A 13,054-nucleotide genomic window follows, 5' to 3' on the forward strand; every position below is an offset into this window, starting at 1 on the left:
ACGCTGGCCATTGTGGCAGGGCGGAGGAGCACAGTGTTTGAATAAGGTAGATGAGGTGCCTACTCTGATGAGAGGCAGCTGAGCAAATAAACAAGATGATTTCATAGAACAATAGGTATTATGAAGAAAATAAAACCTGATGAGTTGATAGAAAAAGACTAAAGAAAGACAACTTTAGATTGGGTGGTTAGAAACTAAATTGAATACACTGCCCTTATGTACCTTGAGTAAAAATTGCCGTATACTCTATTCAGCGGGAACATAGTTTTTATTGTAAATGAAGCATCTTTCTTCAGGTCAAAAGTAAAGTGATGGCAGTTCTTGATAGGTGTGCTAATGACACAGCTGTTTTCCGGCTCATTATATTCACTAAATGGTAGTTCCCATTTTATAGAGGCAGCAATAACAGCATTTCACACAATTTTTTGAAATTAGTTGTTTGCCTCTGCTCCCCTCTAGATTGAATGTACACTCTTAAAGAGTTCATATTTTTGGAATCCAGAACTGCTAGTGCAGTGGGAGGAATGAAACCTTTTTTCTTTTCCAACACTTAATTATATGATATGTGAATTGAAATTGAGATCTCTCTGCCAATATTCATGATCCTCAGAGTCCAAAGGAGGTGGGGAGGGGGGGGAAGCAAAATGTCATAGTACCGTGCAATGTAATTATATCTGGAATTTGAGGATCCTTACCTTAAATGCAGTGCGCTGATGAAGCAGTTTTTAGTACACTGTTCTTTTCTGCATTATAACCATTGCAGAGTAGTTTCGGAACAAGAGTAGACGCAAGAAGAAACAAGAAAGAAGGTAAGGACTTAAGAAGAAAACGGTCAGCACACACACATTAAATTTTCTCTTCTCAGATCTTTCTGTACTAGGGTCTAAGCACATTTGTGTTATAGCAACACTTTTTTACCACTCATTATTCACATATATAAATGGATTAAAAATCATAAATATTACTTAAAAAAATAAATATTTATGTTTCTATGTGTTACATTATGCATGAATAATTATGAGTTCTTAAGTTTTAAAAATCAGTATTCTTTATGTCAGGGCTTAATAAATACTAATCAACATCTGACATATCACTTAACCTTTTACTAATACTAATCAACATCTGACATATCACTTAACCAGATTTGCAATCTAAAGTAATCTAAAAACAACTGACATAAGACAGATTAATAGGAGAAAAACAAATTTAATTCTCTGTGTATGGAGCCCAATAAAAATAGAAAACCCAAGGGTAAGTCATTAGGCAATTGAGGCTTATATGCCATCTTGAGCTAAGGAATGGGATGGCAACCTGGGGTTCCCAAGGAGAAGAGAGTTCACAGGACAAGAAAAAAAGTAGATGTTTGGTAATTAAATGTTTGCCCTGCCATACATACTGGTTGTTCAGATAAAAAGTTTTCTCTAGTAATAGCTCTGTTTCTGCACCAGGCTCCCTATCTGAATTCTATCAGGTAGTTAAGGGAGGAGTAAACTTTTTCTTGAACCTACTGGGTCTTGATTGCCTTCAGCTCAAAATATCCACATGCCAAAGGGGCACGTTTTGGGATGGCACATTCTGCCCCCCTTCAGACTTACTGAGGTGTAATGCAGCATTATTTCTCCCAGAATTACATCTGGTTGATCTTTGAAAATTGTGATAAGCCCTGAAAATCGTGCAGAAATTCATGACTGGCTTAGTGAGAAAAGTGTATTTTAATGGTTGCTTTGAACAGGTTTTCTCCTAAGGTTTATATACCAAAAGCCAGTTTGTGTCAGCTCTTGTGATAAGATAATGAAAGCTTCCCAGAATGGCATTGTCTTTGCCAGATACATCTATTAAGCACTCTTAGAATTTTTTTTTCCTCCAAGTTATAATTTTACTTTTTCTTTCCCAATGTTGAAAAAGAAACATAGCTAAATAAATGTAAATGGCCTTGTTCTCTTTCTTTAAATACTACAATACCTTTTATAATTCTTCGTACAGGCAGTAAATTGGAATACAATAGTGTGAAATCAAATTAGTGAGTTTATAATATATTTGTATGGTTTTACAAGGTGTGATTTTTATATTTTCAGTTCACATATGTTACTGTTGAATGGAGCATGAATTACACTTAATTAAATGGCATGGGCATAGTTTTGTTTCTTTTTTAAAGCATAAAAAATGTTGGTTGCAACACTATTTATAATAACAAGTTTAAATGGCTAAGATGGGGGTGTCTCGGTGGGTCAGTCCATTAAGCCTCTGACTCTTGGTTTTGTCTCAGGTCATGATTGCATGGGTCATGTGGTGAGCCAGGAGCCTGGCTCTGTGCTCAGTGGGGCGTCTGCTTGAAGATTCTCTCCCTCTGCCCCTATCCCCGTCTCTCAAATAAATAAATATTTTAAAAAATAAAAATAAATGACTTAAATGAAGGCTTCATAATCTTATGGTTGTTTGGTAGCCAGAATACTATTTAACCATTTTAAATACTTACAGTGATAATATAATAATATTCTATCATAAGGGAATTGCCTATGTGTCTTCACGTTGTTGTGGGTTTTTTTAAAGATTTTATGTATTTATTTGAGAGAGAGAGTGAGCGAGAGAAAGAGAGCATATGAGCAGAGGCAGAGAGAGAAGCAGACTCCCCTGCTGAACAGGGAGCCCAATGTGGGGCTCAATCCCAGGACCCTGGGTTGAAGACAAATACCTAACCCTACTGAGCCATCAAGGCGCCCTTATTTTCAGGTTTTTCAAACTGAGTATATGTTTTAAACTTCCTATTTTAAGTGAAAATTTCAGAAATACAGAAAAGTTGGAAGAATTAATACTTGCATGCTTAATTTCTAGATTTAACAATTTTAAGCGCTTGCCTGAATTTTCTGTGTGTGTGTGTATGAGCAATGCACCATGCATGCCCAAGGTTTTGGTGAAATGTTTGAAAGAAAGTGGTTGATACCAGAAAACTTCTCTGAGACACCTGGGTGGCTCAATCAGTTCAGCATCTGCCTTCAGCACAGGTCATGATCCCAGGGTCCTGGGATCGGGCCTGCTTCTCTCACTCCCTCTGCCACTCCTCCTGCTTGTGTTCTCTCATTTTCACTCTTTCTCACATAAATAAATAAAAAAAATTAAAAAAAAAAAAAAAAGGAAACTCCATCTCTAAATACAGGATCCAGGGATTACCCATGCATTGCATTTGGTTGTTATGTCTATTTTTTTTTTTAATTTTATTTATTTATTCATGAGAGATACAGAGAGAGAGGCAGAGACACAGGCAGAGGGAGAAGCAGGCTCCATGCAGGGAGCCCGACGTGGGACTCCATCCCGGGTCTCCAAGATCATGCCCTGGACCGAAGGCAGGCGCCAAACCACTGAGCCACCCGGGCGTCCCTATTATGTCTATTTAGATCTGACATTTCTTCCCAACTTTTTCCTCATGACTTTGGTTGTTGTTGTTGTTTTCTTGTTGAGACCAGGCCAGTTGTCTTCTAAACCATGCCTCGTGCTGAAATGTGCTTGATTGCTTCTTTAAAGTGTCATTTGACTTATTCCTTTCTTCTTATAAACTGGAAGAAGTAAGGTGTGAAGGCTCAAGTAGATTCCACTTTAAGCACGTTTGACTTCTACCTGTTGGTGCTTCATGAATGATTCTATGGCCTCTAAGGCCTAGCCAGTGTATTTTGCATCGCATATAATATCTAAATTGCCATTATGACTGATACACATCTTGATCCCTTGTTTTCAGGGCCAACTACTATCTCTCTGTGTTGTAATAGTATGCTTTCACTGTTGGATTAAGCATAAATACATACGTATACACAAGAGCACATGTGAAATTTTAATAATGTGGGTGGGTTGTATCAAACTCCATTTCATAGTTTTGATATTGTACTGTAATTATGTTAAGAGTTATCATTGGGGAAGGTTAGGGAAGAGTATAAGGAATCTGTTATTTCTGATAGGTGTAATGTGAATCTACAATTACTTCAATTAGAAAGTCTTTTTTTTTTTTTTTACAGCAACTAATTTATGGGCTGATTTTTAGTATTCTCTGTCGCTAACCAAATTAACCTAATAATTGGTAATTGTCAATTTTTATTCCCATAGGTTCAGTAATTATTTATGAGCTTGGTCAAGCATATGCCATTATTAAACATTGTTTATTAAATGTTGTGAAAAATTCTGATCATTTGCTTTTACTCTGTGCTTTTGAAGTATATCTAAAGCAATGAATCAGTTGAACTCCAGCCCTGTGAGACCCCTTGATAAGCTGGCTAGCAAGGCTGGGCCCAGGGTGGGGAGCACTCAGCTGGGTGTGAGACTGTCTCATTCGGCTTTGAGAACCTGAGAAGAAGGCCACCATTTCTTCCGCCCTTTAAGCATTCATGCAAATTGCTTTTTCTCTCATTCTTGCCATGACTTTATGTTTTAATCACTATAACTACATGCCTTTTTCTCGTTCATAGGAACCGTATTAATTTTGAACATCAGATTTCCCATTCTTTTGCCCCCATGATACATCCTCAGAAACAGTACATGACTGCTTGTAAACAAGTCCATATTTATAGGCAAACGTTTTTCGGTGTTTTCCCCCCATAGCTAGTGTGTTTCCTTGATAAGAATGTCATTTTAATAAATACTCTAATACTCCTATTAAGCAGTTACCTTGGTTTGAATCATCTCAGGCGTATATTCTTCATCCCAGGACGGTTTGATGAAAAAAATAGACAAGTGTGACCATTCAGCATGGGTAGATCTCCTACAGAAAGCCAAAAGCTGATAGTTCAGTGGTAAGGGGACATACTGTCCCGACCTCCATGGGCATAGAGTGCAGTGGAGCAGCAGGGAGAGTGTGTCACTTTAAAAATGATAATAAGGGGGATCCCTGGGTGACTCAGTGGTTTTGTGCCTGCCTTTGACTCAGGGCGTGATCCTGGAGTCCCGGGATCAAGTCTCATGTCAGGCTCCCTGCATGGAGCCTGCTTCTCCCTCTGCCTGTGTCTCTGCACCCCCCTCTTTCTCTCTCAGGAATAAATAAATAAAATATTTTTAAAAATGATAATAGGGTGACAGATGGTGTAAGTGCTGGAAAGTGAAATTACAGACTACTGCGAAACAGCATAACAGGGTCACCTAATTCCAGTCGGGGGGCAGGTAGGGCCTTTTTGTGGAAAGGAAATTTCAGCCGAGAATGGAGAGGTGATCCAGGGTTCATCGGGTGAATAGTGGGAGCAGAGGGTGTGGGGACGTCTTAAGGGAGAAGAGAGCATCCCTCCTGGAGGCAGCAAGGGTGCCGGTGTGGGGAGGGCGTCATGGGCACGAAGGGACCTGCAGTGGATGCACAGGGGCTGCAGGCAGGAGCGAATCTGAATTCCGTTTTAGATGCGGTAGGAGGCAGATCTGGAGCTGGGAGCTGGCACCTCCGTGAAACTCGGTGGCAGCACGGAGTGGGCTGGTGACAGTGACAATGGCAGGGAATCAGGACTTGGGAGATGCTATTTCGGAGGTGGGGATGACCGGGGGCGCCCAGTGGCGGGGCGGGCGAGGGCTGGGTGAGCAACCCAGATGCCTTCTGGCAAGGTTCAGTTTAGACACGTGAGGCCCTCACAGGGGTGTCTCAGGTTTGGGGCTGAATAACCAACCTGTGTATCAGAAGAGAAGCACAGTCGATCCGATGCGCTCATCCGCTCCTAAAAAGAGGCCTGCAAACCCCACCCTGTCCCCAGAGTAGATGCCTAACGCATCTTCCCAGTCCCTCAGCGGGAGGATGGATGCTTTTGCCTCTGGAGTGGTCAGCAAAGCATATGCCTGTATTAGCATAATAATTATTATATTATTATTAGCATATAATAGTTATAGTATATGCCTGTATGCCTGTATTGAATTTTCAAGGGAATTTTAAAAAAGAAACCAGATTGGGATCCCTGGGTGGCTCAGCGGTTGAGCAACTGCCTTTGGCCCAGGGTGTGATCCTGGAGACCCAGGATGGAATCCCATGTCGGGCTCCCGGTGCATGGAGCCTGCTTCTCCCTCTGCCTGCGTCTCTGCCTCTCTCTCTGTGTCTCTCATGAATAAATAAATAAAATACTTTTTTAAAAAAAGAAAAAAGAAACCAGATTTCCCTGGTATGTTATTTCCTCGTGGTCTACACCCTGCAGTACTCTGGGTATTTGTCATCTCTATGAGCAAAGTGGCCTGCCCGGATCCCTCACTACATGGAAAGAAAAATCTGTGTGACCTTGTACCTAAAGTGAAATATTGGGGTTCCCGGTGGCACAGTTGGTTAAGCATCCATCTTCGGCTCACGTCATGATCCCAGGGTCCTGAGATCGAGCCCCGCGTGAGACTCCCTGCTCAGTGGGGAGCCTGCTTCTCCCTCTCCCGCAACCCCTACTTGTGATCTCTCTTTCTCTTTCTAATAAATAAGTAAATAAAATCTTTTTTTGAAAATAAAGTGAAATATTGGTGTTTAAGTAGGAATTCCACTTTGGTAATTTTTAAGTGCTATTTTTTTTCATGAGTTGATTTTGCAAATGTGCTAGTTTTGATTATTTTTAGGGTATGCTTCCACTGCTTCCGCCCCCTTTTATAAGGGCTGTAGCCAAAAAAAGGCCAGTGGCAAGATAGAAACAACAGATTTAGAGCTTGAATTCTTTCTTTCCCTTTATACCAAAGGCCAAAACAAAACCTACATTGTTTAGAAGGGTGAAGCAAAAATTTTTTTCCCTGCATGGCCCAAAGACCTTTACATAGCATACCTTTCTAAATAATGGAATATATAGTAAACACCTGTGCCTATTCAAGCGGAACTTTTGTATTCTTGTGACATCTGCATAGCTTTTGTAAGAGGATAACTTACCTTTACTTTGCCCTTTCCTCCTTAAATTTGTTTCCTTTCAAGAAATATTTAGTAAGCTTCGACCATGTGCGAGACATTTTTCTGGGGAACCACAAATGAACACAGACAGATACATTTGCCATCATGGAGAGATGGCAAATCTATTCTACTGGAGAGAGAATGGACAATAAAGAAAACATGTGTTGTGTTAAACAGTGATCAACATGGTGTAGGAAAATAAAGCAGGGGAGGAGGGGGAGTGAAAGCCCCTGTGGGTGGATGGCAGGAAGGAATTCAATTTTAGACTGTGGGGTCAGAAGAGATTTCGCTTAGAAGGAAAATGTGCATAGAAGCTTAAATATCATTTTAAATATCCTCTCTTCACAAGCTCAGTTTCTGAAATGGCAATCTATAGTGATTGTGATATGTTTACATCCTCTGTGACAAATGCTTGCTAAATTATTTCGACCATTACTTTCTACCACCCTGAGAAAGTGTGGATAAGTTGAATAGAAGCACAACCTGAATATCGACAATTTATATCACTGTCTGCCAAGGCTGCTGCTGTCAATGAGAAATCATTCTCAATTCACCTACGATTCCGTATTACCTTCTGAATTTTTGCAAATAGACTATGCCTCTCTTGAGGCAAAGTTTCCATTTCTTCCTATATTAATGGCAAGTGGAGGTTATGTTCCTATCTCCACTCAGCAGCATATATCTGTCCCAAAGAGCCACCGGCCTTGTCTCGGTATTGGAGAGAGAACTATGTGAAGTGCTTCTCTGAGAAAAATTGGAATGTGTTTCAGGCTTTTTTTTAAACTGATTTTTTCTGACCCTTCAGGTCAGAGAGCTTTCAGTTTCATTGTTTCATTAATTACCATGGTCAGTTATTTCTTTGTCAGAATCCAGTAGGTATTTAGCTATTTTTATTTTTTATTTTAGGATATACAGTACAATAACTTAAGAATATTTTATGTGGAAGGGCACCTAGGTGGCACAGTTGGTTAAGCATCCAGCTCTTGGTTTCGGCTCAGGTCCTGATCTCAGAGTCCTGGGTTTCAGGCCCGCATCAGGCTCCGCACTCAATGCAGAGTCTGCTTGGGTTTCTCTCTCCCTCTTCCTCTACTCCTCTTAGCCCTGTCTTCTCTCTCGCATGCTCTCTCTCTCTCAAATAAATAAATACATCTTTTTAAAAAATTAAAAAAATAAATTATCAGAGTATCACCTGCTATTAACTACTATTAACAGTAAGCCCTGGATCTTCATGCCTGTGTAATTTACCTGGATCGATCTTTTCATGGCATAACTTAGTTTTTTAAAATCAGTTTAATGTATCTACTATATGTGGATCAAAGTATGTATTAATTCAGGTTAACTGGTACCATAAAAATTATCACAAAAAGGTTAATAACATAAGATATTGGTAGGAAAGAGATGCATGGCTAGAGCCATAATATGGCTGAAATCTGCAAAGGAAACAAAGAACAGCAGCTAAAACTGTAAGCAGGATTGTGAAAGAAAATAATATAACCAGTTTCAATATAATTTTAGCAATAATAACAACCAACTGTGTGCCAGGTTCTCAGCCTTTTATATTTAAAACAGTAATTAGGAGTGCCTTGGTGGCTCCATCGGTTGTGTCCAACTCTAGATCTTAGCTCAGGTCTTAATCTCAGGGTTGGAAGTTCAAGCCCTGCGCTGGGCTCCGCACTGGGTATGGAGCCTACATAAAAATAAAATAAAATACAATAAGACAGTATTTATACTATGAGTCTGTCACTGGTTTTAATAACTCAATGACTAGTATCTTGGCTAGGGTAACCGTTATTAAGGGACAGAGCAAGAATAGGATACAAACTTAGAGTTGTTTATTAAGCTACTTCCTTCTTTTTTATAAAGAACAAAGTTCATAGAGAAGACAGCTCCAGATAACTAGAATGAAGTACAACTATCCAAAGATTCCTAAGAAAAGTTTTATATTTGGATTGGTTTAGATGGGAAAAGGTTCATTTTTATCGTATTACCTGAAATCCAAGAATCCTCAGTTGAGTGTGTGTGTGTATGACTCTATGAATAACTCACAAGGCCTAGGAAATCTAGTCAGGTTAAACTATTGTGAGCCAAAAGATTGAGAAAACCCTGTAATAAATTGCTTACTAATATCTAAGTAGGGGAAATTGGAAGTATTTTAGTGAAACATACTTATGATTTCCAAGTGAAATGTTGTTTGTAAATACAAAATTTTGAAATAAAGTGAAATAGTATACTTTAAAATATACCTAGTTTTTCTAATATCAAAACACTTTGGATAGTCTTTATTCTGAAATTTTCCATAGAAAACAATTGAATGTCATCAGAAATAACATTTTTTGGAAGTTTTTTCTGCCTTTAGAAAGAATTTACAGTGAAACACATTGTGTGTAAGCTAATGATTAAGTCAACAACATTTATAAATACTTGCTCTTGGACAAGTCGTATTTTCACTAGAGATAAAAGTAGACACTTTTTACATAAAATGACCGATGCTATGATTGAGTGAAGTCAGGATATGGTGAGAGCGTATAGCAGAGGCAGTTGACCCAGATTGGAATCACTGTGATGATTTTTTTTCAAGATAGCTTTGTTCATGTAGGGTGACCGTATGACTTGTCATCCAAACCAAAACATGTTTGAGGGTGAAAGAGGACTCTACTTATAATTATAGGAGATGATGGGTATGATGTGAGCATAGCAGGAGGGATGGCCTCTTTTATTCCATCCCTCACATTTTAGGTGTGGAGATCTTGTATACGTCTGTAAATGCATACATGTCCATATGTTGCTCTCTTATTCAGGAAAACTGACTTAATCCACAAATCTGGCAGGGACTTGTCTGTGCTACTTCTGTTTTTTCCATCTGAAAAGCCCTGAAGATAATGTAAAGTGCTTAAATTAAATGTTTTTACATTATCTTTCAATCACATTGTATGGATTAGAGGTTGGGTGGGTAAAGACAGAACCAATTACTGATCACTGTAAGCAAGTTGATTAGCTGTTTCTTTGAATGTTTTGATGTGAGACAATGAAAATGACACTAGTTTAGTTTTAGAAGTGTCACACCATTGCACAGGGAAATGCCATGGAGGCCTGCATGTTTGTTGAGAGATGCTTTTGCTTGGTTTGCAGGACCAGTGGTTTTGGCGAGTGAGAAACAACAGGGTGATGGATGGATACCCCATGCAAATTACTTACTTCTGGCGGGGCTTGCCTCCTAGTATCGATGCAGTTTATGAAAACAGTGATGGGAATTTTGTCTTCTTTAAAGGTAAGGAATGTTTCCCATGTCTTGCTCTGTTGTATTTTGGTCATTTTGTTCAGGGCCCTATAGCACACATAGAGATGAAGAAGTGAAACCTGTGGAGTGAAGTTAGGTAGCTAATTCATCTTATGAAATGAACTGCATATGTTGACCGGAAATATAAATGAAAAGAAAAAAAAAGAAATATAAATGAGGTAAAATCATTGATAATGTTTAACTCTGTAATTTATGTTTTCTTATATGGCGTTCTCATATATGAGTCAAATTTAGAAGGCATTTGAGTGAATTTTTTACATTTGGCTTAAAATACCAAAAGAAATGAATTGGTTAATTAGTAAAAAGCCAATTTTTCCATTACCTAAAGATTATTGGGTTGTCGTCTTTTTTTAATAGAGTATTTGCAGTTACTTGCTCTTTTTATATGAAATCTATTTTGCTTCTTGTATTCAACTACAATATAATCTCTTAAGCTTTACTTGATTCAGTTAGTTCCCAGTAAACTAAGAAATTGCTCATAAAGACAAGGAAAATTCATGAGTAGAAAAAAATTCACCCAATTAATTTCACCCAATAAAATGTATTGCTTGTTATTTACCTAAGTGACAAGTTTTAATTGCACAAATACTAACTGCCTGGCATACAAAAGTAAGGTTACCTGGTAAACTGAACTTAGTTGAGGCACCTGGGTGGCTCAGTCGACTAAGTGGCTTACTTCCACTCAGGTCATGATCTCGAGGTCCTGGAGCCTCGTGTTGGGTTCCATGATCAGCGGGGAGTCTGCTTCTCTCTCTCCTTCTGTCCCTTCCCCTGCTCATGCTCTCTCTCTCTCTCAAATAAATAAATAACATTAAAAAAAATTAACTTAGGTGCCTGGTAATCCATCCTCAAAGCTTGCTTCAAAATAGTAAGTCATAAGTCTGTGGGGGAAACACAGGGAAAGAGATTGAGTTGTACGGTTGACAGAATTGTGAGGAGAAGATATATGACAGCACTACCCTACAATCCAGCAATTGGTATCTACCCAAAGGATACAAAAATACTGATTGGAAAGGGCACATGCACCCTGATGTTTATAGCGGCATTATCAACAGTAGCCAAATTATGAAAATGGCCAGAATGTCTATCAACTGATGGATGGATAAAGAAGAGGTGTGTATGTGAGGGGGGTGTATGTATCTCTATAGATATAGATATAATGGAATATGACTCTGCCATAAAGGGATCCCTGGGTGGCGCAGCGGTTTGGCGCCTGCCTTTGGCCCAGGGTGCGATCCTGGAGACCCGGGATCGAATCCCACGTCAGGCTCCCGGTGCATGGAGCCTGCTTCTCCCTCTGCCTGTGTCTCTGCCTCTCTCTCTCTCTCTGTATGACTATCATAAATAAATAATAAAAAAAAAAAATTAAAAAAAAATGACTCTGCCATAAAAAAGAATGAAATCTTGCCATTTGCAATGAAGTGGATGGAACTAGAGTGTGTTATGCTAAGTGAAATCAGTCAGTCAGAGAAAAACAAATTTAAGACACAAATCAGATGAATGTAGGGGATAAGGAAAAAAAAAAGATGAGGGAAGCAAAAAAGGAAAAGGAATACTATTGTATTCCCCGCACCCTAAACCAGGGATTGACTCTTAACAATAGAGAACAAACTGAAGGTTGATGGAGGGAGGGGGCTGGAGGACGGTGTAAATGGGTGATGGGCATTAAGGAGGGTATTTGTTGTGATGACCACTGGGTGTTGTATGTAACCGATGAATCACTAAATTCTCCTGAAATCAATATTATGCTCTATGGTAACTAACGGGATTTAAATAAAAACTTAAACAAACAAAAAAAGATATCTGAGATGAAACTGTGGAGAACTAGAGCGCAGAACGTATCAATTGACTGACTGATTGATTGATTGATGATTGAATTAGCCAAGAGCCTGAAGGGCTGAAAAGAAGTTTAAACAGGGATAGAAACAGATGGAAAGAAGGGGGGGATCTTAACACCCTTAAAGAGAAGTTGTTCCCAGGATCAAACTAGATGAATTGATGAGGATGAGAAAAACACAGAGTATGGGAAACACTTGAGATATTTTAAGTGAGGCACAAACTATCCATATAAAATGAAAGTGTAGGGCAGACTGGGTGGCTCAGTGTTTTAGCACCTGCCTTGGGCCCAGGGTGTGATCCTGGAGACCCGGGATCGAGTACCACATCAGGCTCCCTGCATGGAGCCTGCTTCTCCCTCTGCCTGTGTCTCTGCCTCTCTCTCTCTCTCTCTGTGTCTCTCTCATAAATAAATAAATAAAATCTTTAAAAAAAGAAAAATAAAGTGTATACGTGGGATTTCTTTACAGATTGTTCCTGGAGAAAATAGGGTACATTCGTTTTAAGCACATGGGGACTGTGCAGTGGTACGGCCAGTTGGGGCGCTTCTTGGCCACAAGAACTGGGCAAGTCACTGAATTCTCTGTGTCTCAGTTTCTCCATCTGGAAAATGGGCTCCGTATCACTGCCCATCTCAGGATTAGCTTGAGGCCTAAAGTAACCACCAGGTGTGACGTGCTTGGCACAGACCGGTTTTCATAAAGCTCTGCTGTGGCGGGTCCGAGTAGGGCCGCCGGCCTCCTGCCGCCCACAGCGAGCACACTATACCCCTGGGGACAAAGAAGGGACACGGTGCGAGGGACCTGGAGGCTGTTAGGGGCCTGCGTGGGAAGGAAAGGACTCTCCCCTGCGCTCTCCCGTGAGCCCGTGAGCAGCAGCAGCAGCAGGAACACAGGAAGATCTGGCCCAGGCGGCCGCGGCCTTGGTCTTGGCCTTGGCCTTGGCCTTGGCCTTGGCCTCAGCCTCACAGGAGGTGCCCTGGGCCCCCTAAGCAGCGCCCCTCCGCGTTGCTCCATGGCCAGCCAAGAGGCCACCCCGTCAGAAGGTCCCTGTGCCCG

The 13,054-nt window shown here is 40.2% G+C and overlaps 1 protein-coding gene across 1 annotated transcript in view; it reads left to right on the top strand.

Moving 5' to 3' along the window:
* Nucleotides 1–13,054, top strand: part of MMP16 (matrix metallopeptidase 16) — a 289,423-nt gene that overhangs the window by 236,792 nt on the left and 39,577 nt on the right. The window contains exon 7 of the mRNA XM_026013297.2: nt 9,992–10,130. Within this exon, the coding sequence (XP_025869082.1) occupies nt 9,992–10,130 (139 nt within the window). The remainder of the gene's footprint in view (nt 1–9,991; nt 10,131–13,054) is intronic.

The sequence above is a fragment of the Vulpes vulpes genome, chromosome 13 (assembly GCF_048418805.1).
Source record: "Vulpes vulpes isolate BD-2025 chromosome 13, VulVul3, whole genome shotgun sequence".
Taxonomy (NCBI): Eukaryota; Metazoa; Chordata; class Mammalia; order Carnivora; family Canidae; genus Vulpes; species Vulpes vulpes.